We start from the raw sequence: 27,620 nt of genomic DNA, 5'->3' as shown, positions 1-27,620 counted from the left end.
GGGACTAGAACCCGGTGTGCCGGCGCCGCAAGGCGGAGGATTAGCTAGTGAGCCGCGGCACCAGCCCTTTACTTTTCTTAAGGTCTTCCATAACTACTTATCATATGCATGTATAAACTCATATATATAAACAATAACTTTCAAGAAATCATTTAGAGATTTATCTGCCACCCTTCACATAGAGATCTGCATTATTTGAAAAAAATTAATAATTTATTTTTCCCATATACAGCAAGCAGTTCTTAGACCTTTGGTTCTCACATGGGGCACTGGTGTCCCCCAGGAGACAGGCAGCAATGTCTCAGGACAACTGTTGTCACAACTAGGGGAATTGTGCTAGTGGCATCTTTGGGACGGAGGACAGAGATATGTCTAAAATCTATGAGGTATGGATTATCTCCTTACAAAAAAGAATTATCCAGTCTAAAATGAAAACAATTCTAAGACTGAGAAACTAACTACCAAAAAGCGCAGAATTACATATACCACATAACCTGAACAGTCTTACAAGTAGAGTTTTTTCTAGAGTTGCCTTGGAAAGGAATGTTAACATTAATTTAATTTGTATACTATAAGAATCAAATTTTGTCTCTTCTAAAAAAAAAAAAAAAAAAGAGGAGGAGGAAGAGGGAAGAGGACTGGTGTTATGGTACAGTGGGTTAAGCTGCCACCTCCCACGCCAGCATCCCATATTAACTGTTCACTTAGAATCCAGCACCCTGCCACTGTGCCTGGGGAAGCAGCAGAACATGGCCCAAGTACTTGGGCCTCCGCCACCGATGCCTCCTGGCCTGGCCCAGTCCCAGCAGCCATTTGGGGAGGATCCAGTGAATGGAAGATCTCTTTCTCTGTCACTTTGCCTTTCAAATAAATAAAAAATAAACCTAAAAAAGAACAAAAGAAATGCTAGGCACATAAAGAGATTTTATCTGCTCCCTGTGACAATCAAGTTATCTTCAGATCCTACCCAGAGTGGAATAAGAAGATCAAAGCTGAGAATAACAACAACAAACACAAAAATTCTGTCATACCTAGGAGTTTAAACAACACTCTTCAAAGCCACAAAGACCATCTCCAGACCCTGTCCAAAGTGGGACAAGACCAAAGCGGTAAACTAGAGCAAAACGAAGGCACTAGTTTTGTAACACATAGGAGTTTAAATAATGCCCTCCTCTCTGCATCCCCAAAAACCCCACACAAGGTAGGGATACTAAAAAGGCTGTGAATTACAACAAGCACTAGTTCTGTTGAACTAACAGATGAAAGAGATCTGTGTGTGTGTGTATGTGTGTCTGTCTCTCTCTGTCTCTCTCTCTCTCTCTCTGCCTCTCAATTAAAATGAAAAAAGGAAAACAAGAAGTGAACAAAGGGAATACAAAATTTAAAAATCAAGCAAAAAAATTGCACTGATAAGCTCTACCTAACAAAAATTACCTTGAATCTAAATAAATCAAATTCTCCAGTCAAAAGGCACAGAGTGACAAAAAAAGAGACCCAACTATATGCTGCCTACAAGACGTTGCCAGTAAAGCTATACATACACTGAACATGAACAGGTGGAAAAAGATATTCCATGCAAATAGAAACCTAAAGAGAACAGAAGTAGTTAACACTTCTATCAGAAAAATAAATAAACAGACTTAAAGTCAAAAACTATAAAAAGATACAAATAAGGCCATTATATAGTTATAAAGGGGTTAATACAGCAAGAATGTATTTTTTTAAAAGGTCATAGAAATGAAACTAAAATTTGTCCATATTGATATAATTTTGAAACTCATGCATACAAAGGGTCTCCAAAAAGTTCATGAAAAATGCACAGAATGAAAAACCTATGCATGGTACCCTCCTATATGAACCCAACACCAGAGTACCTAAACATGTAAGCATAAAACAAGTATTAATAAATTGAAGGGAGAAATAGAATGCAAAACAATAATAGCAGATCATCCAGGCATCAACTTTCACCAATGAGCAGGTCATCCAGGCAGAAAATCCACAAAGAAACATTGAATTTAAACTGTACCCTAGTCCAAATGGACTGATACTTAGAGAATATTCCATCCAACAGTTGCAGAATATATAACTGCACAGAATGTGCATAGGACATTCTTCAGGATAGAACATATATTAGGACACAAAATAAGTCTTCATAAAGCAAAACAAAAAAAATCAGAAGCATATCAAGGGGCCAGTGCTATGGCATAGTAGGCTAAGCCTCCACCTGCAGTGCCAGCATCCCATATGAGAACCAGTTCATGTACGGAATACTCCACTTCCGATCCAGCTCTCTGCTACGGATGGCCTGGGAAAGCAATACAAGATGGCCAACTCCTTGGGTCCCTGCATCCACGTGAGAGCCCTGGAAGAAGCTCCTGGCTCCTGGCTTCAGATCAGCGCAGCTCTGGCCTTTGCAGCCAATTGAGGAGTGAACCAGCAGATGGAAGACCTCTCTCTCTGCCTCTTCTCTCTCTGTAACTCTTTCAAATAAATGAATAAGTCTTTGAAAAAAAGACTTTAAAAAAAAAAAAAAGCATTGTTTCTGACCATAAAAGAATGAAACAAGAAATCAATCACAGGAGAATTCTGGAAATACACGAAAATTAAACAACATACTCACTGTAAACTATAGAAATTACAAGCATAACTTTAAAAAAAAAGCATTGTTTCTGACCATAAAAGAATGAAACAAGAAATCAATCACAGGAGAATTCTGGAAATACACGAAAATTAAACAACATACTAACTGTAAACTATAGAAATTACAAGCATAATTAAGTGTTTTCTTAAGACAAATGCAAATGGAAATACAATATACCAAAACCTACGGGATATAACAAAAGCAGTTCTAAGCAATAAATGCCTACGTCCAAAAAGTAGAAAGATCTCATGTGAACAACCAAACAATGCATCTAAAACAAGAACAATCTAAACTAAATTAGCAGAAGAAATAATAAAGATCAGAACAGAAAAAAATTAAAAATAAAGAAGAAACCATTTATTTTCTGAAAAAGATAAAGAAAATTAACACACCTTTAGCTAGACTAAGAGATGACTCAAAAACAAGAGATAAAAATGAAGACATTAAAACTGTACCACAGAAATACAAAGGATCTTAAGGAACTATCATGAGCAACTAAGTGCCAAAAATGTGAAGCTCAGAAGAAATGGGCAAATCCCTGGATACATGCAGACTACTAAAATTGAATGATGAAAAACATAAAATATGAACAGACCAATAATAAGCAGTGAGACTGAATAAGTAAAAAAGAAAAGCCCAGGGCCTGATGGCTTCATTGCTGAATCCTCCCAAACGTTTAAAGAACTAATATCAACGCTTCCAAATTATTCAGGAAAGTAAAACAGGAAGGAATCCTTCTAAACTCATACTATGAAACAGCATTACTCCGATACCAAAACCAGAGAAGGATACAATAAAAAAGGAAAACCAGGGGCCAGCGCCGTGGCATAGCAGGTAAAGCCACTGTCTGCATTGCCAGCATCTCATATGGGTGCCAGTTCAAGACCTAGATGCTCCACTTCCAATCCAGCTCTCTGTTATGGCCTGGGAAAGCAGTAGAAGATGGCCCAAGTCCTTGGGCCCTTGCACCCACGTGGTAGACCTGGAAGAAGCTGTTGGCTCCTGGCTTTGGATCAGCACTGCTCCAGCCATTGCATCCAATTGGGGAGTGCACCAGTGGATGGAAGACCTCTCTCCCTCCCCGCCCCCCACCCCGCCTCTCCTTTTTTCACTGTGTAACTCTTTCAAATAAATAAATAAATCTTTAAAAAAAAGAGAGAGAGGCCAACAACCCTCATGAATACAGACATACAAATTCTCATCAAAATATCTGCAAACAGAATTCAACATCACATTAAAAAGATCATTCACTATGATCAATTAGGATTCATTCCCAGGATGCAAGATTGTTTTAATATATGCAAATCAACAAATGTGATATACCACATTAACAGAATCACACACAAAAACTGTATGATCATTTCAGTAGATGCAGGAAAAACATTTGATAAAATTCAACATCTCTTCACAATAAAAATGTCAAGAAATTAGCTCTAGGGGCCGGCATTGTGGCGCAGAGGGTTAAGGCCGCTGCCTGCAGCACGGGCATCCCATATGGGTGCCGGATCGAGTCCTGGCTGCTCCTCTTCCAATCCAGCTCTCGGCTGGTGTGCCTGGGAAAGCAGCAGAGGATGGCCTAAGCCCTTGGAGGTTCCTGGCTTGGGATCGGCTCAGCTCCCACCGTTACAGCTTTTTGGGGAATGAACCATCAGATGGAGACTTCTCTCTCTGTCTCTGTCTCTGTCTCTACTTTTCCCTGTAACTCTTTCAAATAAATAAAATAAATCTTTAAAAAAAGAGAATTAGCCACAGAAGTAATGTACCTCAACACAATGAAAGTCATATATGACAAACACACAACTAATATCATACTGAACAAGAGAAAATCAAAAGCTTTTCCTCTAAGATTTGCAACAAGATAAATATTCTCACTTTCACTCCTTTTATCTTTTTTTTTTTTTTTGACAGGCAGAGTTAGACAGTGAGAGAAAGAGACAGAGAGAAAGGTCTTCCTTTGCCGTTGGTTCACCCCCAAAATGGCCGCTATGGCCGGCGCGCTGTGCCAATCCAAAGTCAGGAGCCAGGTGCTTCCTCCTGGTCTCCCATGGGGTGCAGGGCCTAAGCACTTGGGCCATCCTCCACTGCACTCCCTGATCACAGCAAAGAGCTGGACTGGAAGAGGAGCAACCAGGACAAAATCCGGTGCCCAAACCAGGACTAGAACCTGGGGATCCGGCGCCGCAGGCAGAGGATTAGCCAAGCACTTTCACTACTTTTAATCAACAAAACAGAAGTCTAAGCCAGAGCAGTTAGACAAAAAAATGGGAAAGGCATCCAAATTGTAAAAGAGGAAGTCAATTTTCCTCGTTTGTAGACAACATAATCTTGTATAAAGAAAACCCTAAAGACTCCTCCAAAACAAATAAAAACTTGTTGGAACTAATACAATAATTCAGTATAAAGTTGTAGGATACAAAATCAACACACAAAAATCAGTAACTTCCTAAGGTAACAGCAAGCTCCCTGAAAAAAAGTTAAGAGAAAAAAATCCCAGTTACAACTGCTCTTCAAAAAAACTTAGGAATAAATTTGATCAAGGGGGTGAAAGATTGCTCCAATGAAAACTACAAAACATTGATGAAAGAAAAAGGATATAAGTAGAGTTATAGGCCGGTGCCACAGCTCACTAGGCTAATCTTCCGCCTGCAGTGCCAGTACCCCAGGGTTCTAGTCCCAGTTGGGGCGCTGGATTTTGTCCCGGTTGCTCCTCTTCCAGTCCAGCTCTCTGCTGTGGCCCGGGAGGGCAGTGGAGGATGGCCCAAGTGCTTGGGCCCTGCACCCCATGGGAGACCAGGAAGAAGGACCTGGCTCCTGGCTTCAGATCGGCGCAGTGCCAGCCATAGCGGCCATTTGGGGCGTGAACCAATGGAAGGAAGACCTTTCTCTCTCTCTCTCACTGTCTAACTCTGCCTGTCAAAATAAAAAAAAAAAAGAGTTATGCCATATTCACATATTATAAAATGTCTACACTACCCAAAGTGATCTACAGATCCAATGTAATCCCCATAAAAATACCAGTCATTTTTCACAGTTAGAAAATATAATCTTGAAATTCAAGTGGAACCCCAAAAGAATGTGAATACCAAAGCAAACTTAAACCAAAAACAACAAAGCAGGAGGCATCATACTAACAGACTTCAAAATGTACTACGAACTTAACAGTAATCAAAACAGCATAGTAGTAGCATACAGACACAAAGGCCAATGGAATGGAATAGACAGCCTACACATTTACAGCCAATTGATATTTTTAAAGATTTATTTATTTATTTAACTTATTTGAAAGGCAGAGCAAGGAGGTGGGAAATCTTTCATCAACTGGTTCAGTCCCTAAATGGCCATACGACAGCCAGTTCTTGGCCAGGCTGAAGCCAGAATCCTGGAACTCCATCCTGGTCTCCTACATGGGATGCAGGGACCCACGCACTTGGGCCATCTTCTGCTGCCTTACCAGGTGCATTAGAAGGGAGGTAGATCAGAAGCACAGTGACCAATCCTCTTACCAGCACTCTGATATGGGATTCTGGTGTTAAAAACGACAGCTTTATTCATTGCGCCACAACATCAGCCCCAGCCAGTGATTCTTAACAAAGGAACCAAAAACACACAATGGGGAGAGGACAACCACTTCCAACAAATGGAGCTGGGAAAAATGGATATCCACATGCAGAAGAACGAACTAAACCCCTGTCACCAGTCATATCTATCAACTCAAAATGCTCAATATAAGACCCAGAACTACGGAAACTGCTGGAAGAAAACACAGGTGGAGGACAGCGAGCCAGCACTGGAGTGCAGTGGTTCACTCCCAGGCACATCAGGGAGCTGGACCAGAAACGGTTTGGCCAGGACTTGAACCAGCACTCACGTGGGATGTCAGCATCACAGGTAGTGGCTTAAGTTGCTTTGCCACAACACTGGACCCTGCTTCAGGAACCTGATCCCACTCATCTAAAATTTCCATTCAAAGCTCTGCTCTTGTCTGCAGCTAATCTGTGTGAAACAGTTTGGAATCCATCAGCAGAAAGATCGTGCCATTTTAATTTCTCAGAACTGTGTAGGCTGAACCAATTGAGATGTCTGTACTGTCGGTTATTGTTACGGGTGTGAATTATCAGTCCTCCTCAATTAGAGCACAAACAAGATTAATTTGTTTCCTTGCAATCTGATGTGGATCTCTGTCAGTGCCAGCATCTTCTTCAACATCATCTCATCCCTTCTTAAAATAAGTTGTCCATTTGCAAACTGCTGATTTGCTGATTTCTTCGGAGCACTGGCCCCAGAAAATTTTTGGAAAGCATCAATGATGTTAGGATTCTTCCACCCAAATTTCATCATCAATGTGGTATTTGTTCTTGCTTCAGTTCCAGCACAACTCATACTGTTCTGACAGGGGCTTTTTAAAAAAACTGAGGTCTCATTGTTCTTAGTGCCTCAGATTAGATCCTGTTCAGATATATTATAACAAGTTAATGCAACTTGATTTGGGTACAATAAAATTTTCTTAAAAGCACGCAGTTTTTCATAATGGACTTCCATACACTCTTTGAAGACCCCTCATACAGATGAACTGAACAGTGCATGATCAATAGACCCCTCATACAGATGAACTGAACAGTGCATGATCAATAGACCCCTCATACAGATGAACTGAACAGTGCTTGATCAATCAACTGGATCTAACTGACATTTACAGAATAGTCCATCTAACATCACCACAATGTACATTCTTTCCAAGTTCATATGGAATGCTCACCAACACAGACCACATTTTAATACATTAGAAGAGAAACCATACAAACCTCTCAGATCACAAGGGACTTAAAGTAGAAATCAAGAAGAGAAACATATCTGGAAAGTCCCCAAATATTGAGAGATTATACAACACATGTATTTAAATAAGATATGAGTCAAAGAAGAACTCTCGAGATGAATTTAGAAATTTCTTGAACTGAAAAGACAACTTACTAAAATTTGTGGGATGCAGCAAAAGCAGTACCTGTGCAGGGCACTTGTAACACTGAATGGATATATTAGAAATAAAGAAACTTAGAATAAGCTTTTACCTTAGGAAACTAGAAAAAGAAGACCAAAGTAATTCCAAAATAATCAGAAGAAAAAAGGGGGAAAGAGCAGAAATCACTGAAACTGAAAAATAGGAAACAATTTTTTTAAAATCCAAAGAACCAAAAGCTTATTTAAAAAAAAAAAAAAGACTAGTAAAATTGGGGCAGCGTTTAATACAGTGAGTAAAGCTGCCACCTGCAACACTGGCTTCCCACATGGGCGCAGGGTGGTGTCCAGCTACTCCACTTCCAATCCAACTCCTTGCTAACGGACTGGGAAAAGCAACAGAAGATGGCCCCAGTGATGGGGTTCCTGCTGCCCACATGGGACAGCAGTGAAGCTTCTGGTTCCTGACTTCAGCCTGGCTCACATTAGCCACTGTGGCTATCTGGGGTATGTATCAGCAGATGGAAGATCTCTCTCTTCTGTCTCTCCCTCCCTCTCCATAACTCTGACTTCAAAACAATTAAGTAAATACTTTTTAAAACTTAGTAAAAATTATCAATTTTACTAAAATTGATAACGTCTAAACCTCAATGAAAAAGAGAAAACACAAATTACTAATATAAAAAATGAAAAGAGGGTCATTATTGCTACTTCAATGGATATCTAAAAGATACCAAAGGTTGGGGACGGTGCTGCAGCATAGCGGGTAAAGCTGCCGCCTGAAGTGCCGGCATCCCATACGGGCACTGGTTCAAGTCTCAGCTGCTCCACTTCCAATCCAGATCTCTGCTATGGCCTGGGAAAGCATTAAATGGCTCAAGTCCTTAGGTCCCTGCACCCGCGTGGGAGACCTGAAAGAAGCTCCTGGCTTTGGATCGGCACAGCTCTGGCCATTGCAGCCATCTGGGGAGTGAACGAGTGGATGAAAGACCTCTAGCTGGCGCTGCGGCTCACTAGGCTAATCCTCTGCCTTGAGGCACCAGCACACTGGGTTCTAGTCCCGGTCGGGGCACCAGATTCTGTCCCGGTTGCCCCTCTTCCAGGCCAGCTCTCTGCTGTGGCCAGGGAGTGCAGTGGAGGATGGCCCAAGTGCTTGGGCCCTGCACCCCATGGGAGACCAGGATAAGTACCTGGCTCCTGCCATCGGATCAGTGTGGTGCGCTGGCCACAGCGTGCCAACCATGGCGGCCATTGGAGGGTGAATCAACAGCAAAGGAAGACCTTTCTCTCTGTTTCTCTCTCACTGTCCACTCTGCCTGTCAAAAAAAAAAAGACCTCTCTCTCTCTCTGCCTCTCCTTCTCTCTGTGTAACTCTGACTTCCAAATAAGTAAATAAATGTTTTTAAAAAAGATACTAAAGGAATACTACAGACAATTCTATACCTACAAATTCAAAAATTTAAATGATCTGAACAAATTTATTCAAAGACACAATCTACTTGGGCTGGCACTGTAGTATAGTAGGCTAAGCCCCCACCTGTAGCTCTGGCATCCTGTATGGGCGCCAGTTCCTGTCCTAGCTGATCCTCTTACAATCCAGCTTTCTGCTGTGTCTTGGGAAAGCAGCAGAAGATGGCCCAAGCGCTTGGGTCCCTGCACCAGCCTGGGGAATCCGGAAGAAGCTCCTGGCTCCTGGCTTCAGGTCAGCTCAGCTCCAGCCACTGCAGCCATTTGGGGAGTGAGCCAGCAGATGGAAGTCCTTTGTCTCTGTCTCTCCCTCCCTCTGTCTGTAACTCTACCTTTCAAATAAACAAATAAAACATTTTTAAAAAGACACAATCTACTAAAACTCTCACAAATAGAAACAAGTATATATTTTCTAAAGAAAATGACTCATCAGTCATCATCTAAGCACCAGTCCCAAATGTTTGCACCTGTGAACGCCACCAAACATTTAATGAAGAAGTGATACTACTCTCTAAAATCTCCTACAGATAAGAGGATCAGAAAGCAGACTTCCTAACTCAGGCTACCGGGTGAACATCACCTAATATCAAAATCAAAGCTATTATAAGGAAGAATACAAATATTTCTCATAAGCACAGGTACATAGTTTCTCCATAAAATACCAGTAAAATTCAATCCCACAAAGTATAAAAATAATTACACATCACCACCAAGGGGAAGTTATCCCAGGTATGCAAAAATGGCTCAGAGAGACACCAAGATGGTAAATAGGGAAGTAGTTTACTGCACTAGACTAGAAGAAGATAGCTTTAAAAAAAAAAAAAAAAGGTATGGAGAAAGTGCAATCTCAGGGAAGCGTTGTAGAAAACACAGCAGAGGAAACTCCATGCAAATCCGAGGGACACTGGACCTACATGAGGGTGTGGATGCACACAACTCAGGACCCAGCACCGAGAGCCTCAAGACAAGCTTCAGAGAGTAAGGTGAGACTAGACTGCAACAGTCCAAGCCACTGGTGATAAAGTTGCAGGAAGAGTCTGGCATAAGTCTGGCTTGGAACCCTGTGGGGGACAGTACACCTACCAACCTAGAGGGAGAAAAAAAGGGGGGGGGCACATTTCTCTCTCCCTGACCCCAGCACTAGTGTCTTGTAACTAGCCACGAGGGACGGGCACCATTTTGGACATATGCAAAAGCTGGCCCAGCTGGTGTCCACACAACCAGCCAAGAGGATACAAATGGGAAAGGAAGAAGTCAAATTACCTATTTCCAGATGATATGATCCTACACATAGTGGAACAAAAAGACTACACTAAAAGATTATTGGAACTTATAAGAAAGTTTGACAAAGTTGAAGAATACAAAATCAACACAAAAAAATCAATAGTCTTTGTATACACAAACGATACCATGGCTGAGAAAGAACTTGTAAGATCACTCCCATTCACAATAGCTGCAAAAAATGTAAACACCTGGGGCTAAGTTTAAACAAAGATGTCAAAGATCGCTACCAATGAAAATTATAAAACATTAAGGAAAGAAATACAAGACACAAAAAAATGGAAAAATTTTCCATTTTCATGGTTTGGAAGAGTTAATATTATCAAAATGCCAATACTATCCAAAGCAATTTACAGATTCAAGGTAACCCCAATCAAAATATCAAAGACATAGATCTGGAAAAAAATACCCTAAAATTCATATGGAATTATAAGAGACCCCAGATAGCTAAAGCTATCCTAAACAATAAAAATAAATCTGTAGGCATCAAAATACCTGATTTCAAGACATATTAAAGGGGCTGGCGCTGTGGCGTAGCGGGTAAAGCCTCCACCTGCAGTGCCCGGCATCCCATATGGGTGCTGGTTCGAGTCCTGGCTGCTTCTCTTCCATCCAGCTCTCTGTTGTGGCCCATGCCCTTGGCCCCTGCACCCATGTGGGAGACCCAGAAGAAGATCCTGGCTCCTGGCTTCAGATCGGCACAGCTCCGGCCTTTGCGGCCAATTGGGGATTGAACCAGTGGATGGAAGACCTACCTCTCTCTCTCTCTCTCTCTCTCTGCCTCTCCTTCTCTCTGTGTAACTCTGACTTTCAAATAAATAAATAAATAAAACTTTAAAATAAGACATATTACAGAGCAGTTATAATCAAAACAGCTTGCTACTACCACAAGAATAGACATGTGGATCAATGGAATAGACTAGAGGCCCCAGAAATTAATCCACTCATTTACAACCAATAATCTTTGAAAATTGAGCTAAAAATCACTCCCTGGAGAATGGACAGTCTCTTCAACAAATGGTGTTAGGAAAATTGAATCTCTGCACGCAGAAGTATAAAACAAGATCCCTACCTTACATCCTAAACAAAAATTAACTCACAATGGATCAGGGATCTAAATCTAAGACCAGAAATCGTCAAATTACTAGAGGAAAACATAGGGAAAACTCTGCAAGGCATTTTTATAGGCAAAGACTTCTAGGAAAAGACCCCAGAATCACAAGGCAATAGAGGCAAAAATAGACAAATGGGATTACATCAAAAAGCTTCTGCACAGCAAAGGAAACACTCAACAAAGAGGCAACTGCCAGAATGGGAGAAAAATTTTGAAATAATACATCTGATAAAGGGTTAACATCCAGGATATATAAAGAGCCCAAGAAACTCAACAACAAAACAAGCAACCTAGTTAAGAAATGGGCTAAGGAGGTTGGTGCTGTGGTGTAACGAGTAAAGCTGCCGCCTGCAGTGCCAGCATTCCATATGGACACAAGATTGAGTCCCGGCTGCTCCACTTCCAATTCAGCTCTCTGCTATGGCCTGGGAAAGCAGTAGAAGATGCCCAAGTCCTTGGTGCCCCTGCACCTGCGTGGAAGAGGATCCTGGCTCTGGCTTCAGATCAGCACAGTTCTGGCCATTGTGGCTAATTGAGGAGTGAACCAGTGGATGGAAGATCTTTCTCTCTCTCTCTCTCTCTGCCTCTCTTTCTCTCTCTGTGTTAACTCTTTCAACTAAATAAATAAGCCTTTAAAAAAAACTGGACTAAGGATATGAACAGGCATTTTTCAAAGAATGAAATACAAATAACCGGCTGGCACCACAGCTCACTAGGCTAATCTCCCACCTACAGTGCCAGCACCCCAGGTTCTAGTCCCGGTTGGGGCGCCAGATTCTGTCCCAGTTGCTCTTCTTCCAGTCCAGCTCTCTGCTGTGGCCCAGGAAGGCAGTGGAGGATGGCCCAAGTGCTTGGGCCCTGCACCCACATGGGAAACCAGGAGGAAGCACTTGGCTCCTGGCTTCGGATGGGTGCAGCACACTGGCCGTAGCAGCCATTTGGGGGGATGAACCAATGGAAGGAAGACCTTTCTCTCTGTCTCACACACTAACTCTGCCTTTCAAAAAAAAAGAAAAGAAGAAAAAAAGAAACACAAGTAACCAACAAACACATAAAAAGATGCTCAGGATCGCTAGCCATCAGAGAAATGCCACCACAGTGAGGTTTCTAATCCCAATTATAATATCAAGCATCCAAAAATCAAAAAATAACAAATGCTGATGAGGATGTGGGAAAAGAATACCTTAATGTACTGTTGGTGGGAATGTAAATTAATACAACCATATGGAAGATAGTATGAAGATTCCTCAGAAATCTGAAAACAGATCTACCACATGATTCAGCTGTTCCACTCCTGGAAATGAAATCAACAGCTGAAAGAGTTATCTGTACCCCCATATTCACTGTCACTCAAATCACAATAGCTAAGATACGGAATCAACTCAGATGTCCATCAGCTGATGACTGGATAAATAAATTATGGTATATATACACTATGCAGTACCACTTGGCTATAAAAAAAAATGTAATGCTGCCTTTTGCAACAAAATGGATGCAACTACTAGAAACCATTATACTTAGTGAAATAGGCCTGTCCCCAAAAGACAGTTACTATATGTTTTCCTTGATCTGGGGTAACTAACAGAGTAACCAAAATGTGATCTGTTGGAGTGAAATGGGAATAAAGTGGGATTGGGCGAGGGAGGAGGAAGAAGGATTGGAGCATGGGAGGGAAGGAGAGTAGGGTGAGAAGTATCGCCATGTTCCTAATCTGCATATATGAAATACTCTAATCTCCACAAAGTGAAAAAGCCAAACACAAAAAAGACAAATATCACATGATTCAATTTATATGATGTACCTGAAACAACCAAATTCAATTAAACAGAAAGTACGAGAGCAGTTACCAGCAGCTGGAAGGAGTGAGGAATGCGAAGTTCTTATTAAACATAATTTCAGTTTGGGATAATGAAAAAGTTCCTGTTAGGAGAGTGGTGATAGCTGCACAATGTGACTGTACTTAATGCCACTCCACTATATACCTTAAAATAACAAACTATATTATGTACATTTTATCACAATAAGTTAAACAAAAATTATAGCATTGCATGACAAAACCAAAAAGAGTCAAATAAATCTAAAGCATGGCAAAAAGTCCTAGAGAAAAAGCAAGCATTTATACTCACAACAAATATGAATAATTTGAGGAAGAAATATCAAAGACTGGAGACTCACTGATCTCAGTCGCTGCCTGAACTGGTTCTGCAGCAGAGGGAGTACACTTAACCACCAGGGGTTCTAGGTTGAGGGAAAGTGGCTAAGGTCATAAAACACTGCTGGATGTACAGGCACTCACATGAGAAAAAAATATGACCCCTACCTTATTCCATACAAATTCCACATGGACTGAAGATTTCAATGGGAAGAGTAAATTCAATAAAGCATTTAAAACAGACAAGCATGAGAGAACTTCTCCTCTTGGATTAAACAAAGATTTCTTAATCAGGACACAGAAAGTACTAACTATAATAGAAAAAACTGTGATAAAATGAACCTTGTTAAAATTAAAAATTTCTGTTCACCAGAAGGCATCACTAAGAGTGTGAAAAGGCCCCCACAGAGTGGGAAAAAAATTTTCATATATAATAGAACTCTTACAAATCAATATTAGAAAGATAAGTTCATCTTAAATGGGAAAAAAAAAAACTTGGAAAACACTTAACAAAAAGATTTCCAAATTGCCAAAAAACATATAAAAAAGTTTTCAAATGCATCAGTTATCAAAAAAACACAAATTAAATCTTCTGTATAACAAATACTGTGTCACATTTGTTAGAACGGCTAAAATGGAAAAGGATAGAAAAATAGCAAGCATTAGTAAAGATGGGTTGCAACCATACCTCTCATACAAGGGTATTTCAAAAAGTTCATTGAGGGGCCGCCGCCTGCAACACCAGCACCCGTGAGCGCCAGTTTGAGTCCTGGCTGCTCCACTTCCAATCCAGCTCCCTGGTAACAGCCTGAGGAGGAGCAGAAGCACCCACATGGAAGACTCAGAGGAAGCACCTGGCTCCTGGCTTCAGACAGCACCAACTCCAGCCATTGTGGCCATAAGGGGAGCAGGCCAGGGGATGGAAGATTCTCCCTGTGTCTCTCCCTCTTTCCGTAAACTCTGGCTTTCAAATGAATAAATAAATCTTCAAAAAAAAAAAAAAAGGTTGGGGGGAGGCTGTGGCATAGTAGGCTAAGCCTCTGTGTGCAGCTCTGGCATCCTATATGGGTGCCAGTTCGAGTCCCAGCTGCTCTTCTTCCAGTCCAACTCTCTTTTATGATCTAGGAAAGCAGTAGAAGATGGCCAAACGCTTGGGCCCCTGCACCCGCCTGGGAAACCCAGAAAAGGCTCCTGGCTTCAGATCAGCCCAGCTCCAGCCATTGCAGTCATCTGGGGAGTGAACCAGTGGATAGAAGACCTTTCTGTCTTTCCTTCTCTGTCTGTAACTCTGACTCTCAAATAAATAAATAAAAGCTGTAAAATAAACAAACAGTTCATGGAAAATAGAATTAAAAGTCATTATGGCGCAAAAACTATTTTGAAATTCATGAGGTTGTCTCATAACATTCATTTTCTATGTACTTTTTTAAGGGACCTCAGACCTTCAAACTGGCAGAAATGCAAACTGGTACAACCACTTTGAAAACTATATAAAAATAATTATTAAAGGGCCTACCTTGTGGTACCACAGGTTAAGCTGCCACCTGCAGTGCTGGCATTCCATATGGTCACCAGTTCAAGTCCTGGCTGCTCCACTTACAATCCAGCTTCCTGCTAAGACACCTAGAAAAGCAGTGGAAGATCGCCCAAGTACTTGGGCCCCTGCTCCCACATGGGAGACCCAGATGGAGTTCTAGGTGCCTGGCTTCAGCCTGGTCCAGCCACAGCCATTGCGCCTATTAGGGAGTGAACCAATGCATGGAAGATCGATTGATCTCTCTCTCTCTGCCTTTCAAATAAATAAATTCATCTTTAAAAAAAGATAAATAAATGCATACCCTCTAAATGAGCAATTCCATTCTTGGGTTTAAATCCAATAGAAATGTTCACACATATTCATTAAAAGATATATTCAAAATATTCATATCCAAAACTTAGAAACTACTTAAGTGACCATGATCAGTAAAGTGGAAAAATAAACTGTACTATAATCATTTGACTACAGCACAGAGAATGAATTATAACCTCACACAATATGTGAAAGTTCACATTGCTGAGTGAAACCAGATGCAAATGAATGCATGCTATAAGATTCCATTAATACAAAATTCAAAACTAAGCAAACAGTTGTTAGAAGTCAAGGCCATGGTTACTCTTAGCAGAGCCCAGAGTACCTGGTAACTCAAAGACGCCGGTAAAATTAATTTTTTAAGTTAATTGATTAAAGGTCAGAGAGACACAAAACAGAGAGAAATATTATTTGCTGGTTTACTGGCCAAATGCCTGCAATAGCTAAGACTGGGCCAGGCTGAAGCCAGGAGCAGGGATCTTCATCTGAGTCTCCCATGTGATTGACAGGGACTCAGGTACCTCAGCCATCACTGGCTGCGTCCTAAGGTACACATTAGCAGGAAGCTGCAAACAGAAGCAGAACCAGACACTCCAAAATAGGACCAAGCCAGACACTCCAAAATAGGACTCAGTTGTCCCAGTGTTGTCTTAACCACTGTGCCAAATGCCTAATTCAAATTCATTTTTTTAATGTAAATTCAAGAGTACATAGGTTAGAGCTGGTGCTGTGGTGCAGCAGGTTACCACCCTGGTCTGAAGCACCGGCATCCCATATGGGTGCCGGTTCCAGACCCAGATGCTGCACTCCAATGCAGTTCTCTGCTATGGCCTGGGAAAGCAGTAGAAGATGGTCCAAGTCCTTGGGTCCCTGCACCTGCGTGGGAGACCTGGAAGAAGCTGTTGGCTCCTGGCTTTGGATCGGGGCAGCTCTGACCATTGCGGCCATCTGGGGAGTGAACCATCGGATGGAAGGCCTCTCTCTCTCTCTTTTCTCCTCTCTCTCTCTCTCTCTCTCTCTCCTATGTAACTCTGACTTTCAAATAAATAAATAAATCTTTAACAGAAAAAAAAAGGGTACATAGGGGGCTGACGCTGTGGCACAGTGGGTAAAGCTGCGACCTGCTGCAGTGCCAGCATCCCCTGTGGGCGCCAGTGCGAGTCCCAAGTTCTCCTTTTCCAATCCAGCTCTCTGCTATGGCCTGGGAAAGCAGCAGAAGATGGCCCAAGTCCTTGGGCCCCTGCACCGGCATGGGAAATCCAGAAGAAACTCCTGGCTTCAGATCAGCCCAGCTCTGGCCGTTGCAGCCAGTTGGGGAGTGAATCAGCAGATAGAAGACCTCTCTCTCTCTCTCTGCCTCGCCTTCTCTCTATGTGTAACTCTGATTTAAAGTAAATAAATAAACTTTTTTTTTTTACAGAGATAGACAGTGAGAGAGAGATAGAAAGGTCTTCCTTCCATTGGTTCTCTCCCCAAAAGGCCACTACGGCTGGCGCTGCGCCAATCCGAAGCCAGGAGCCAGGTGCTTCTTCCCAGTCTCCCATGCGAATGCAGGGGTCCAAGCACTTGGGCCATCCTCCACTGCCTTCCCGGGCCACAGCAGAGAGCTGGCCTGGAAGAGGAGCAACCGGGACTAGAACCGGCGCCCATATGGGATGCCGGCGCCGTGAGCCACGGCGCCGGCTCAATAAATTAATCTTTAAAAAAAAAAAAAAAAAAAAAGGAGTACATAAATGTGCTAGGTAAAATGCACCATGCTGTATCGAATCCACTCGCTCAAATTCCACAAGCTCTGATCTACATCTCCAAGGGGAGTCTCAGCAAAGTGATTCTCAATTTCCACCGTCAATAACTGCACAATTTGGGCAATTCTAAACCAGACTTCACCTCGGACCACGAGTGTGAATGAATCCGAGTAGCTAGTGAAAATAGAGGAAGCGCCAGTGTAAAAGTGATGTTTTTACACACTTAGGAAAGCACAAATAAACAAACCCAATATACTGTATTCAGTGCACCATGAAAAGGCCAACATCCAAGCAGACCCTTTAAAGTCAAGTCCGCTTCCTGACGCCGACCAGAAGATGAAACATGGACCCAAAAAAGATGACTTCCTTAAGAAGTTGACTCCAGGGCAAAACGGGCTTTCGCTCGCATCCTCCCATAAATAACCGGTCTTTTCAACCCAAACGCGAAGGTGTCGGGAGCTGGAGGGAGAAGGGCGAATGGAGGCTGGGTGCCGCGAGGGCAGCAGGTGTGAACCGGGCCCCTAACAGCCCAGAGAGAAGGGGAGCCGGCCGGCACCGCGGAGCGCGCGGACAAGGGGCCACACCTGCGCGTACACCTGCCCACCGGGGCCGGCCGGCGAGCGTGGGCACGCGCACCGGCCGGGCCACCGTCCCCAGCCCGACGGTCCGATGCCCCCAGCACGACCGAGAGGAAAGGCCGGGGTGGGTGGCGTGTGCTTGCCGCCGCCAGGGTGGACGCTGCCCCCCGACCCCCGGCCGTGGGGAGGGGAGGGGAGGGGCACGACTAAGCCGCGCGGCTCGCCCACTGCAGCCCCGTGCGTGGGGGCAGGAAGCGGCGCAGGTGGCGGTGGCGAGGCCGCCGCGGGGGCTCCGGAGGGGGCTGGAGGTGGGAGAGGCGGCGGCGGCAGAGCCCGGAGAGGAGGCGGAGGAGGGCGGTGGGGGCAGAGGAGCGGGTCGCAGGGGCGGGGCGGGCCGTCACGGGTGACCCCCGGGACACGCACCGTGGACTCCCGCACTTGGCTGTGGAAGTGCTGCTCCCGCGCCGACACCTCGTCCTGCCCTTCCATCCTCCTTCATGCCCGCAGCCGCGCCGCCCGCGTCCTCGCGCTCCGCCGCACCATCGCCCGCCGCCGGCCGCAGGGTTCGGACGCGGGCACCGGGGGGTTTGGGGGTGGGGGTCTGGGACCCGAGAGGCCCCGAGAGAGCAGCCCAGGGAGAAGGGGACCGCGACGCAGACCGCCGCCTCAGGCTCCGCGGCTCCGGCTGAGGGAGGGCGGGCACCACGGCCGGGGGCGGGGCCGGGGCGGGGCCGGGGCGGGGCCTGGCGCGTCAGACGGAAGGCGCCGGCGCGTCAGAGATGCGCGCCTCGGCGTCAGCGGCACCTGAGGCCGCAGGATCGCCGGCGGGGCGGAGGCGGGGCGAGACCTGGCGACTAGGGGGCGGCATCTGGATCCTGGCCGCGCCACGGAGGACGGAGGCGCGCGGGGGCGGCGGGGGGTGCACGCGAGGATGCTGCTGGATGCGGGGGCGCGGGCTGTCCCCTCACCCCGCGAGGGCGCTGCGGCCTCTCCCCGCCCGGCCCGGCCGGGTCTCGGTCTTCCTGTGGCCGCCAGCATTTAATTATGTATTGCAACTTCCTGGTGCCGCTCCGCCCGTGCTCGGTGGTCGTTGCACTCCGCGCTCAGCCTCGGGGGACCACGACAGAGGGAAGCGGGGTGGGGGTCTCCCGCGGACACTTGCTGCAAGTAGGGGGAGCATCGGAAAGCCGTCGTTTCGGGACGCGCGACGGGCGGAAACCCGGCTTCTCTGGGTCTGATAGGGGCTAGAGCTGCCCCACCTGGGAGACGTAGATAACCTTGAACGGGAGGCCCCTCCCCATCTGTAGGGTAGCTGTTACCGGGGTCGCTTTTATGGCCGTTTGTAGATATTAAACAGCACTGCCAGCTATGCCAAACACCATAATTCACTCCATTTCCACATTACCTGTGTTTTGCTAACAAATTTTGAATTTAAAGGAATATTTATAGTTTTACGTTTGGATTTATTTATTTGTCTATAGGGGAGTTATTTAAATTGCTGTTGGTTGTGATTTTTTTTTTTTTTTTGGCGTCTCAGAATTCTTCAGAAGTGAGGAAATCGACAAATTGCTTTCAAATGTCATTTCGGCTTTTATGAATATAAATTTAACGTTTATAAAGTTGCCATACTGTTCTTCAAAGATAATTAAATGTATATTAATTTAGATTTTGCAGTTTGTCTATGATGAGAACTGTGGTGTGTGAGTGATCTGAGACTTGGGGACCAGGAGTTTTGAATGTGCCCTTGCTGCCATAAGCTGATAATAAAAATACTTTTAAAACCTTCCACCTGGTTAAATTCAATATTTACCTTTTTTTTTAATGTCTCAACACTAACAAACCAGAGAAAGACAAACAGGTATCCCAGGCTGGACACCCACATTCTAGAGCTGGGTTACGTATCTGCCTGAACTGACCTGGATAATTTCTGGGTTAATCTTTCCAAATTAGAAGGAAGCAGATCAGGTTTTAAGGTGTGTGGTATTTAGACACATAATCCAGAAAGTAGATGCATAAAGTATTTGAGATCAACTTAATACCCCAGCCACCTCGGCCTGTCGATTCTCTTAGTCAGTAGTCTATAGGCGTTTATCACCTTCTGCCTGAGTAGTTTTCCTGTCTTTGATACTTGTAACTCTCAACGCAGGGTAGTCGACTTCAAAAATGGAGAGACTCACCACTTCCTGTCAGCTTACCCTCTGCCATCTAGCTTTGCCCTTAATCTCATCAGGAAGTTGTCTATTTCCACACCCCGTGGGCCTGGCTAACAACTTTGGGATCCTTCCAGTGGTCACCATGTAAATACAGGTGAGCCACAGCCATGCTGGAAGTGGGTAGGTAACCCAACCACTTCTGTCACCCCGACTTAACACCCTGTCTCCCACATCCTGGACATAATCCTGTGAGACTGAGTGTAAGGTCTTCGGCTATTACTCTGGGAGAGGGCAGCTGCCACCATGTTCTGTTGACAGCTGTGACATCTGACTTGTTCTGGAACTGGCCCGAAGGTAAGGGTAAAGCAGGGTGACTCACTGCATACACCTCAGAGCCTGGTGACTCAGACCAGGGTGCAGATGATAGAAATGGTCAGTGGTAGTCAGATTCTGGGAGAGCCAACGAGACTTCTTCACATGGTATGTGCCCAGAGAGAGAACAGGAGAGCTCCAAGCCATTCGGCCTCCATTATTAGGACAGAGTTTGCCTCACCTAAGAAGGGAAAGGTTTTGGGTAGACGGAGTTGGGGGAAATGACCCAGAATTCCTGAAATGTGATAACTCCTGGCCACCAAAACATGCTTTATAGAGACACAGTTTCACTTCATTTCAAAAGAGTATGACTGGCAATAAACATTTTAAAAATTGTTGCATCTCATTAATTCAAAGGATGTACAAATTGAAACCTAAATGAAGTTTGTTTTCACATTCCCCAAATGTGGGAATTTTAGTCTGACAATATTGAGTGAAAGAGGAGCAGTGGAAATTCCCCTGGGCTGCTGGTGTGAGTGGGGAGGGATACAATGTCTCTGGAGGAAGATTTGCATTGCTCAGTAAACCTGAAGATGAACAGCCAGCAAGTGCACTGCTACCCGTGTAGCCTAGAGAACCCAGGATGTGTGCACTAGGTTCCATTTATGCAAAACTGTACTATTTCAGGAATATAAACATGTAATGAAACTACAAAGAAAAGCAAGAGAATGATAAAACCCCACCATGGGAGTTGTTACGGATTGAACAGAACTTAGCTCCCCAAACTCACGGAGACATTTCAACCGCAGAGTCTTAATGATTGATGATTGAGGATAGAGACTTGATCTAATTATGGAAACGAGACGGCTAGGTGGGCCCAGTGGGAGGTCTTTAGGTCATTTAAGGTAGATAAGCCAGACATGCTTCCTGTGTGTCTGCCTGCTTCCTGCTCACCGTGTGACCATTCCTCTGCCCTTGCCAGCTTCCGCCAGACACCAGACTGAGCTGTGAGCCATGATAAACCTTTTACTTCCCAAAAAGCTCCTCTCGGGTATTTGAAAGTAACCAAAAGCTACAGGAGGCCAGAGAGGGGATTGGTGAGAAGCATTACAGGGCTACAGAGAATGATGGTGCTTTCTTTCTGAAACTGGTGGAGGGTGGTTCACAACTCTGTGTTGTGTTATTTTTCTTTATATCATACACATTATACATATAATGCATAAACTGTATTTAATATTTAATAAAGCAATTTTTAAGAAGAACCACTGTCTGGTCGTCTAAACAGTGGGTTCTCTGCGTTACGTATCCCCTTGCTACAGGGAGCATCTTAGAATGGAATAAATACTAAAGCAAGGATTCTATAAACGAGGTTCCAGCTCTGCCAAGAATTGGCTGTGTGACTTTCTGAGCCTCAGTTAAAGTGATCATGCCTAAACATTCCAGCAGGAAGGTTCTGTTTCTGGTCTTAAAGTCTATCTGGGCCAGCGCCGCGGCTCACTAGGCTAATCCTCCGCCTTGCGGCGCCGGCATACCGGGTTCTAGTCCCGGTCGGGGCGCCGGATTCTGTCCTGGTTGCCCCTCTTCCAGGCCAGCTCTCTGCTGTGGCCAGGGAGTGCAGTGCACCCCATGGGAGACGAGGAGAAGCACCTGGCTCCTGCCTTCGGATCAGCGTGGCGGACATTGTGGGGTGAACCAGTGGCAAAGGAAGACCTTTCTCTCTGTCTCTCTCTCTCTCACTATCTACTCTGCCTGTCAAAAAAAAAAAAAAAAAAAAAAAAAAAAGTCTATCTGGAGACTTTCCGTGCAGATTCACATTTCTCTTGGAGTTGTCCGAGTTAAGGTTATTATTGACTGTCCCACCTAAATCTTCAAGCCAAGTGCTTCCCTGTACCTCAGTGCTACTCTCCAAGTCCAAGTCACCTCATCTTCAAGTGGCCTCTGGGCTGGTCTCCCAGCATCCCCTCTTCCCCACCCCTTCAACGTCTCCTCTCCCCACAAATCAATCCCAAGTAATAAGCACACAAATCAGATGTGCCCCAAACATACATAGCTAACCATCTAACTTAGATGCAAGCACTAATCTCTAACCAGGGACCACCAGGGACCCCAGAACCCATCCCTGCCCACCTCTCCAACCTTATCTCCTTCACACTCCACACTGCCTTTGTACCCACCATGGCCTCTGCCCAGGATGGCACCCATCACAACTGCCTCCCTATCACCTAATTCACAGTGAAAGATTATCCCTTAGGCCATTCGAGACTGAAGCTACAGAGCACCTGAACTCAACCCAATTATGCTCACTTCATCTTGTTTCCTTTTCTTCAAAACAAGTCCACCAAAACTATACATGGGTTTGTTTTCTGTCTTCCAAGTCTAGACATGTCAAGGACTTTATCTCATTTGCTGGTTTTCTAATACCAAACACATTACAGTGCCTAGCACATGATAGGAGCTCAATAAGTCTTCACTGGATAAAATTCAATATATGAATGAGACAGAGATAGGGTAATGAAGACCTAAGTTTTGTGGAATAATGACTATATTCCAGGTTCTTCACATATTTTATTCAACTTAACCATCACAATAATCTTATGAAGCAGTGATGTCCACTCTGTATTATATTGAAGCCATAAGGGCCAATAGAATTGAAGGGGCCGGCGCCGTGGCTCAATAGGCTAATCCTCCGCCTAGCGGCGCCAGCACACCAGGTTCTAGTCCTGGTCGGGGCGCCGGATTCTGTCCCGGTTGCCCCTCTTCCAGGCCAGCTCTCTGCTGTGGCCAGGGAGTGCAGAGGAAGATGGCTCAAGTGCTTGGGCCCTACACCCCATGGGAGACCAGGAGAAGCACCTGGCTCCTGCCTTCGGATCAGCGCAGTGCGCTGGCTGCAGCGCGCCGGCCGCGCCGGCCATTGGAGGGTGAACCAACGGCAAAAGGAAGACTTTTCTCTTTTTCTCTGCCTCTCTCTTTCACTGTCCACTCTGCCTGTCAAAAAAAAAAAAAAAAAAAAAAAAAAGAATTGAAGCACCTGGTTTATATAGTCAAGATTTGAACCTAAGGGGCTGGCTGCTTGCAATGCTGGTATCCTGTTTGAGTCCTGGCTGCTCCACCTCTGATCCAGCTCTCTGCTGATGTACCTGGGAAAGCAACAGAAAACAGTCGCGTACTTGGGCTCCTTCCACTGATGTGGGAGACCCATATTAAGTTCTGGGCTCCTGTCTTCAGCCTGGATCAGCCCTAGATGTTGGAGCCATTTGGGGAACGAACCAGCAGATAGAAGATTCTCTCTCTCTCTCTCTCTCCCTCCCTCCCTCCCTCCCTCCCTCCCTCCCTCTCTCTTCCTTTCTCTTTCTCTCTCTCCCCTCCTCTATTACTCTGCCTTTCAAGTAAATAATATCTTAAAAAAAAAAAAAAAAAGAGCATAGGGGCCGGCACTGTGGCGTAACGAGAAAAGCCACTGCCTGCAGTACCGGCATCTCATATAAACACCGGTTCAAGCCCTGGCTGCTCCACTTCCTATACAACTCTTTGCTATGCCCTGGGAAAGCAGTGGAGGATGGCCCATGTCCTTGGGCACCTGCACTCACGTAGGAGACTAGAGGAAGCTCCTAGGCTCCTGGCTAGAAGGCCTCTCTCTGCCTCTACCTCTCTGTAACTCTGCCTTTCAAATAAATAAGTAAATCTTTAATAAAATAAAATAAAAATGAGTATAAATCCATCTGAATCTTTAATACTCTTTTTAAAGATTATTTATTTATTTGAAAGGCAGAGCTACAGAAGGCAGAGAGAGAGAGAGAGAGAGAGAGAGAGAGAGAGGTCTTCCATCTGCTGGTTCACTCCCCAAATGGCCACAATGGCTGGAGCTGGACTGATCCAAAGCCAGGTGCCAGGGACTCTCTCCAGGTCTCCCATGTGGGTGCAGGGGCCTAAGGACTTGGGCCATCTTCCACTGTTTTCCCAGGCCACAGCAGAGGGCTAGATTGGAAGTGGAGCAGCGGGGGCCGGCGCTGTGGCGTAGCAGGTAAAGCTGCCACCTGTAGTGCCAGCATCCAATATGGGCACCAGTTCGGGTCCTGGCTGCTCCACTTCCAATCCAGCTCTCTGCTATGGCCTGGGAAAGCAGTACAAGATGGTCCAAGTCCTTGGGCCCCTGCATCTCTGTGGGAGACCCAGAAGAGGATCCTGGGTCCAGGCTTCAGATTGGCGCAGTTCTGGCCAATGCAGCCAACTGGGGAGTGAACCAGCAAAATGGAAGACCTTTCTCTCTCTCTCTCTCTCTTTCTCTCTCTCTGCTTCTCCTTCTCTCTCTAACTCTGACTTTCAAATAAATAAATAAATCTTAATCTTTAAAAAAAAAAAAAAAAAAGGATGTGGAGCAGCCCAGACTAGAACCGGCGCGCATATGGGATGCTGGCACTGCAGGCAACATCTAACTCACTGCACCACAGTGCTGGTCCCAACACCTGCTCTTATAGTAGCATTATTCCTTGCCACGCAATAAAAGCAAAACCTTGCATCACCACCTGTGACGCCTGGTAAAACTCCTGGGACCCTCTCCTGGAGATTCTACCGTAGTCACCCACCTCTTCTGTACTCATCAGTGTGCTTGAATATGTGCTTGAGTGTGTGCCGAAGCGTATGAATGAGAGCAAACTCTTTCTCTCTCTCTCTGTCCTTTCAGTTCCAAGATTAACATATTATGGCTCTCCAGAAAAACAACCGATAAGGGTGTATTTATACACATAGGGTTGAAAGAGTGAGAGTGAGAACGAGAACGAGAGCGAGAGCGAGTGAGAGAGAGAAATTTGTTGCACCAAATTGGCTCACATAATTATAGAGGCTGACAAACCCCAAGCTCTGCAACTGGCAAACTGGAGACCCAGGAGAGTTGATGGTGTAAGTTCCAGACCAAAAGCAGGCAGGTTCAGTACCCAGTAAGAGCTATTCTTTCAGTTTCAGGCCAAAGGCAGGAGAAACAAACAAACAAACAAACAAAAAAAAAAAACAATGTCCCAGCTGAAGCAGCTAGACAGTATGAGTTCCTCAACAACTCATGGGAGGGTCAACTCTTACAGTCATCCAAATGATTGGATGAGGCCCATGCACATCAGACAGGGCTATCTGTTTAACTCAATCCACAAATTCAAATATTAATCTCATTCAAAAAGCACCCTCATAAACACACCCAGAATAATATTCGACCAACTATTAGGCACCTTGTGATTCCATCACAAGTAGGAACTTCTGTTTTACTCCACATCTTTTTTTAAAAAAAAGATTTATTTATTTATTTGAAAATCAAAGTTACAGAGAGGCAGAGGCAGAGAGAGAGAGAGGTCTTCCATCTGCTGGATCACTCCCTAGGTGGCCACAGTGGCTGGAGCTGCACCAATCTGAAGCCAGGAGCTTCTTCCCAGTCTCCCTCGCAGGTGCAGGGCCCTAGCACTTGAGCCATCTTCCACTGCTTTCCCAGGCCATAACAGAAAGCTGGAGTGGAAGTGGAGCAGCCGGGACTAGAACCAGTGCCCATATGGGATACTGGCACTGCAAGCAGCAGCTTTACTCCCTACACCACAGCACTGGCCTCTCCACATCTCTTAACAGGCATGGGAGAAATTGGCCTCTTGTGCTTCTAACAAGGTACCATTTGAGCTTAAGTGAACTAAGAAACAAGTTAGCACAACTTGTAAAGGTAATATCATACACAGACATTAAATTTGCTGCAGGTTGATTTCAATCATTTTTATTGACTCATAACGAGCACAGTCATCTATCATCCTCTTTGGCTTTAATTATCCATGCTAACTTTTTTTTTTCTTCCAAAAGCAATGCACACAATTCAGGAGAGAGAGAGTGAAAGTAGGAGAAAAGGAACACTCAGGTGAACCTCCTCTGCACTACAGAGGAAGCAAGACTACCTGTGGCCACCAGAGGAATCACAGATGGGGATGGCCGAAGGATACTAGACTTCCTGGTCCTCTGTATGAAGACTGGGAGAGATTCCGAAGCTCTCCTAAAGAGACACAGTAGTGACCCGGGTAACTCAGACTTGCTGACTTCCAGCCCATGCTTCCTCCCAGGGAATCCCATGCTACTAGAGGAAAATTGAGGATGTATCATCTCTGAGTCCACCACATCAAACAGGCCCCTTCACTGTCCTGGCTTCGTTCTCCACTAGGCTGGCCTTTGCCCCATGGCAGCACCCCTCCTAGCTGGCGTTGGTTGTGCGGAAATGGCTTGAGCTATAGCTTCCACGTGTGCTTCCCAGCCTTTCTCACGTGTCTCACGCTCAGCTTTGCTGTTGCTTTACCACCATCTTTAAGGCCTCTATGCTTTTCTTTTTTCAAGATTAATTGATTGATTGATTTGAAAGGCAGAGTTACAGAAAGAGGGAGAGACAGAGAGAGATCTTCCTTCTGCTCGTTCACTCCCCAAATGGCGACAATGGCTAGAGCGGGCCGATCGGAAGCCAGGAGCTTCTTCCAGGACTCCCACGTGGGCCGTCTCCCACTGCTTTCCCAGGCCATAACAGAGAACTACATCAGAAGTGGAGCAGCTGGGACTCAAACAGGTGCCTGCATGGGATGCTGGCACTGCAGGCATTGGCTTTACCCACCATGCCACAGCACCGGTCTCCTAGACTTAAATGTAAAATGCAAAACTATAAACCTCTAGAAGAAAACATAGATGTTGATCTAAGTAACTTTGGAAATGTCTGGAATCTGTAAGAATAAAAACAAGGGAACTGGCGCTGTAGCGTAGCAGGTAAAGCAACACCAGCATTCCATATGGGTCCGGGTTCAAGACCTGGCTACTCCACCTCCAATCCAGTTCCCTGCTAATGGCCTAGGAAAGCAGCAGAGGATGGCCCAAATGCTTGGGCCCCTGCACCCACGTGGGAGATCCTGAAGGAACTCCTGAGTCCTAGCTTCAGCCTGGTCCAGCCCGAACCATTGCAGCCATTTGGGGAATGAACCAACGGATGGAAGATCTCTCTTTCTCTCTCCCTGGCTCTTCCTCTCTCTGTGTAACTCTGACTTTCAAATGAATAAATAAATCTTTAAAAATAAAAGGCACTGTGCAAGGCAACTTCAAAAAGTTTGGTGCAGTGGGTTAAGCGTGCATTTGAGGAGTGAACCAGCAGATGGACAATCTCTGTCTCTCCCACTGTCACTCTGCCTTTCAGACCAATCAATCAAAAACTTCTATTGGAAAATGCAATTAAAAGGTAATGCACATTTTTAAAGAATTTTGTGGCAAAATGGAATTAAAAGTGAAGTTTATTTTGGGACCGGCACTGAGACACAGCAGGTCAAGACATCACTGGGGACGCGTGCATTCATCCAAATCAGTGCCGGTTCAAGTCCCAGCTATT

At 45.0% G+C, this 27,620-nt stretch overlaps 1 protein-coding gene across 12 annotated transcripts in view; it reads right to left on the bottom strand.

Moving 5' to 3' along the window:
* The window catches only part of LMBR1 (limb development membrane protein 1), a 167,034-nt gene extending 148,544 nt beyond the window's left edge, over positions 1-18,490 (bottom strand). For 8 of the 12 annotated variants that reach the window (XR_011390276.2, XR_011390275.2, XR_016236925.1 and 5 more), the window contains exon 1: positions 18,204-18,489. Coding sequence is in view for 7 of the 12 variants with exons in the window: in XM_051858275.3 (XP_051714235.1) it covers positions 18,204-18,269 (66 nt within the window). In the remaining 5 variants the exon portion in view is untranslated. Of the gene's footprint in view, positions 1-15,124; positions 15,232-18,203 lie in introns of all 12 variants that reach the window. The other 4 variants (XM_070077219.2, XM_089336847.1, XM_002715020.6 and 1 more) reach the window with 3 other exon arrangements.
* Positions 18,491-27,620: the final 9,130 nt, after the last annotated feature.

The sequence above is a fragment of the Oryctolagus cuniculus genome, chromosome 7 (assembly GCF_051225735.1).
Source record: "Oryctolagus cuniculus isolate XC-2025 breed Fujian yellow rabbit chromosome 7, ASM5122573v1, whole genome shotgun sequence".
NCBI lineage: Eukaryota > Metazoa > Chordata > Mammalia > Lagomorpha > Leporidae > Oryctolagus > Oryctolagus cuniculus.
Note: the sequence above shows the minus strand (reverse complement) of the source record. Positions and strands in the feature narration are given on the sequence as shown.